At 41.2% G+C, this 4,543-nt stretch overlaps 2 gene segments (V, D, J or C); both read right to left on the bottom strand.

The window, feature by feature from the left end:
- The window catches only part of LOC102484121 (T cell receptor gamma constant 1-like), a 54,202-nt gene that overhangs the window by 17,790 nt on the left and 31,869 nt on the right, over positions 1–4,543 (bottom strand).
- LOC114006811 (T-cell receptor gamma chain V region V108B-like) lies at positions 2,511–3,965 on the bottom strand. The segment is given in 2 exon segments: positions 2,511–2,924; positions 3,021–3,965. Coding segments are annotated over 2 exon segments (369 nt in total).

Here is a 4,543-nt window from a genome sequence, read left to right as displayed (position 1 = left end):
AGCACACGTGCCCTATAGCAAAAATCTCTCCAAAAAAAAAAAAAAAAGACTTGTCTGAATCACTGATCTTCTCCTATGCTTTGTCTTCCACATTTAAGGATTTGGGTTCTCTGTGAGTTGTTGACAAGTTTAGCAATTTGTTAATTTTCTTTTTTTAAATTTAAACATAAACCTTTCTCCCTTCCTGACCCTTTTGCAATTGGAAAATATTTGTAAGCATTTATTTTGTGGCAGGATGGTCATTTGCATAAGTTCAATAATACAATTGTAGGGAACCAGCAGTTAGCATAATTGCTATGTCGCTGGACTCCCACGTAGTCGACCGCGGTCTGAATTTTAAGTTGCCAGGTCCAGGACTCAAACCACAGTTGACTGCATGGGAGTCCAGAGACATAATCATTATTCTATCTGCTTGATCCGATCATTTTTTTTTTAATTTAGCCATTCTAACTGGGGCTAAATGGTATCTCATTTTGATTTTGATTTGCATTTCTCTTATGATAAGAGATATAGAGCATGTTTTCATATGCCTTTTGGCTGTTTGTATGTCTTCTTTGGAGAGTTGTCTGTTCAGCTCATTTTCCCATCTTTAATTAAAAATAAAATAAAATAGTGATAAGTGCTGGTGAGGCTCTGGTGAAAAGGGAAGCTTCCTTGAAATCAGCAGATGATGAAATAGTTACATCGCTGGACTTCGACATAGTCAACCATGGTTTGAGTCCCAGACCTGGCAGCTTAAAACTCATGCCAGGCACATGTGCATGCATGCCCAAAATCCTGAGAGGAGAATGGAGGAAAAATAAAATAAAATAGTGATAAGTGCTGGTGAGGCTCTGGTGAAAAGGGAAGCTTCCTTGAAATCAGCAGATGATGAAATAGTTACATCGCTGGACTTCGACATAGTCAACCATGGTTTGAGTCCCAGACCTGGCAGCTTAAAACTCATGCCAGGCACATGTGCATGCATGCCCAAAATCCTGAGAGGAGAATGGAGGAGAAGGGATTGCAGTGTGGCCATCCCCTCTGTGGGGTGATTTCTTGCTTTCTGTCTCTCTATTTTTCTTTGTCTGTCTGGTGAGCACATATGTCCTGTACAAACACTTCTTTACAAAAAAAAAAAAAAAAAAGCCTCCTACACTGTTAGTGGGAATGTAAATTAGTACAACCACACAACCACTGTGGAGAATGATATGGAGATTTCTCAGAACCTACAAATAGGTCTACCATAAAACCCGGTAGTTCCACTCAGGTATTTACCCAAGTAAAGAAAAACCCTCAGTCAGAAAAACACTTGCACATCCACATTTACTGCAGCATTATTTATAATTTCTAGGACATGGAATCAACCCAAATGTCCAAAAATAGATGACTGGATTGGAAAAAATGTGGCACATGTCCTCTATGGAATACTACTCAGCCATAAGAAACAATGAGATCCTGACATTTGATTCAAAGTGGAAGAATTCGGAAGAATAATGCAAACAAAGCAAACCAGACTATGAAAAGCATACTTCGTACGTCCCTGTCAATATACACTGAATGTCCGCAGTCTCTGGCAGAAACTGAAAGATTGGAAGCCACGGTAGCAGGGAGGGCATTTGTGGGTACTGCAGACAGTAAGGGGCAGGTGACAGGGGATGGGTAATACGGAGAGGGAGGGAGGGGAACAACAAGGGAAAAAACAAATAATATGTTCCATTGACACAAAAATGGAAAGGCATTTGCTGGCAATAATGAATATGATGATGTCTTGGTCTTGACTGACGTGCACTGTATTCGTGCTGGGAAAAACCATGTTGTACATTGTACAGATGTCTAGTGATTACATGTAAAATATAAATATATATTTATAGAAAAGCACTGCAGTAGTTGATTATAGTGTCATGTGTTAGACTACTAGAATTTAATGTTTCCCCCTGCTCCATAGTGAATACTATGTATATGAGTAAAAAAATGATTCAGTAATAAAAATCTATTGTGTTTATGCATACAGAGATGTACATAAGAATATTCATTGCAGCTTTGTGATAGTAAAAAATTGGAAAAAGAAACAAATATCTGTTGTGTGTAATAAAATAATAATGATAATAATAACAATAAATAAAATTAAGTAATTCTTTAAAAAGACAACAGAAGTAGAAACAGCATAGAGAGGCAGGAGGAGCATGGAGTTTTCCCTTGCTGACCTTCATCCCCACCCTAAGCCGTGCGGTGGGTACTTGGACTGCATCAGACCTAACTGGAGCCTTAGGGCATTGCATGGCATAGTTGCCAGAGCTCCCTGAAAAAGAACTGCAATTTTGTTAAAGAAAAAAAAAAGTCCACCTTGATGACGAGAGACCGAAAGAGGTGCTAGACCAAGAACTCAGACTGTGGGAGTGCAGCCCTGCCTCTTTCGTTAACTGACTTGAGGCAAGTCCCTTGCTGTCTCCGGGCCCCAGCTTCCTTTTTTGAAGTATGGGCACTGGGGTAAATAAGTCCCAAGGGCAATGTTTAACAGCCTCCAAACCAACCAGTAAGTGCACGAAAGAGCTTGATGTGGTCGCACGGCTGGGAAAGCAGGGGAGGAGTAGCAGGGGAAGGTTTTCTTACAGGTCCCTACTGACTCGCAGACACTGTGAAATCCCAGCAGGCGCAGTAGTACGTGGCTTCATCCGACTGGATCACATTGTTAATTATCAGGTAAAAGACACCGTCATCTTTCTCATCTGCCTCCAAGCGGGGATTGGGCTGGTCTTTCTTGTATTTCTTGGAAGAGCCGTAAAGGATTCGTTTCAAGGGCTCTCCTTCTTTGTGTTGATACCAGTGCACAATGGCATTGTCAAGGGGAACCCCAGAGAGCCTGCAGCTTATGTGCACTGTCCTGTCTAGTCTTCGGGTGAAAGACAGTTGGTCCTGAGATAGTTTTATTGTGGTGTCTCCATCTAAAACACAAGGAAGAGAAATCAGAGGCGCTATAAACAGTTGACTCTGGACATACCCAAAAGTTGAAAGAACAAGAAAGGAGTAAAGACACTTACAAACCCAAGCCAGCAACAGAACAAAACCCCAGGGGGTTGACATCGCCCCGATTAGTCAGAATGCACGTTACAGGGGAGCATGGATTGGGACTGAGGATGCAGTGGGAGCGCTTGCTCTTCAGAGGCAGGGACGGGGGGAGGGAATGGTTTGTTTTAGAACCAATGAAATCTTCACAATGAGCTCTGTCACCGTGTAATTTTATAACAGTCTTCGTGTAAGTCGCTATCAGAGTCCGAAGACCTCACTGAGACACCTGAGCTATGATGACCTAATGTTAACCGCTCCTGGGGAGCAAGTCCCTCCCGTTTTTCCTTCCTTCAAGTGTCATTTCAATACATGTATCCTTTACCTGGTTTTCACTCCCTGAGTGATTTTTTTCAGAGTTGCGAAAAAGTTATTTTTCCAGAGTTGTGGCCGTTCATGACTATCGTAAGTATTGAAGAAAAGTACCGTCACTGAGCAGAGTGACAAATGAGATAATAATCCCACAACTTTTTGCAATAGCATTTTATAGGTTAGCAGTTTGCCCAAGTTTACAGTTCATGAAATATTAACTTTTAGTGTAGTTATTGCTTTGACATTGTAATGTTTTGTGCTCAGTCGTGAATGAAGAAAAATTTTGGAGGAATAAAATCCTTAAGGATCATTACCCTCTACTCTGTTTTCATTCATAATTCTTAGTCTTTTTTGGAGGAAAATATGAGATGTAATTTATTTTGTTTTATTTTGCTGGAAGGCATGTGCACTCACCAGAGAGAGACAGAGGGACGGAAGGGAGAAAGCACCTCATGGGGTATGGCTGTGACACTATCCCTTCTCCACCCCTTCCTCCTCGCTGGATTTTGGGCACATGCGTTTGTCTGCTTCTTGAGCCATGGGGCGCAAGACCCGAATTGTACAGTCAGCTATGTGGGATCCAGCTTATTCAAATACCAAGCCATGGAGCTGGCCCAAAATGTGCTTTTTTCTTTCTTTTGAGTTTTTTTTTTTTTTTTTAATTTTTTATTGTTGTTGTTGTAGGGCATGTGTGCTCACCAGAGAGATGGAGACAGAGAACTTGAGAAGTCACCCCCCCGCCCAGGGGGTATAGCTACGCTACAATACCTTCTCCATTCTCCTCTTAGCATCTTGGGCATGAAGGCACACGTGCTTGACTTGAGTTTTAATCACTGATCTGGGACTTGAACTATAGTCGACTACGTGGGAGTCCAGCAACATAGCCATTATGCCATTTGCTGGTCCCCATCAAGATGTGATTTTTTAAAAAGAATTTCTACATATCAGTATTTTAGTTGAGAAGTCTCAGTGAAGTAATTTAGTCATATGGTGACACTATGATTTGTTGAACACTATGCTAGGAACTTTCACATATGAAACTTTATTCAGATTATAATGGTTCTATGAGGGTATTAATCCTATTCCCACTTAAACTTGAAAAGACAGAATGAAAAGTGTTAGTAACTCCCAGATCACACCAAGGATAAGTGGCCCAGCAGGCATTAGAAGCCTAGGTCTATGTCCT

Source organism: Tupaia chinensis, unplaced genomic scaffold (assembly GCF_000334495.1).
Source record: "Tupaia chinensis unplaced genomic scaffold, TupChi_1.0 Scaffold000088_1, whole genome shotgun sequence".
Taxonomy (NCBI): domain Eukaryota; kingdom Metazoa; phylum Chordata; class Mammalia; order Scandentia; family Tupaiidae; genus Tupaia; species Tupaia belangeri.
The sequence above is the reverse complement of the archived record's forward strand: the minus strand, read 5'-3'. Positions and strand labels throughout refer to the sequence as shown.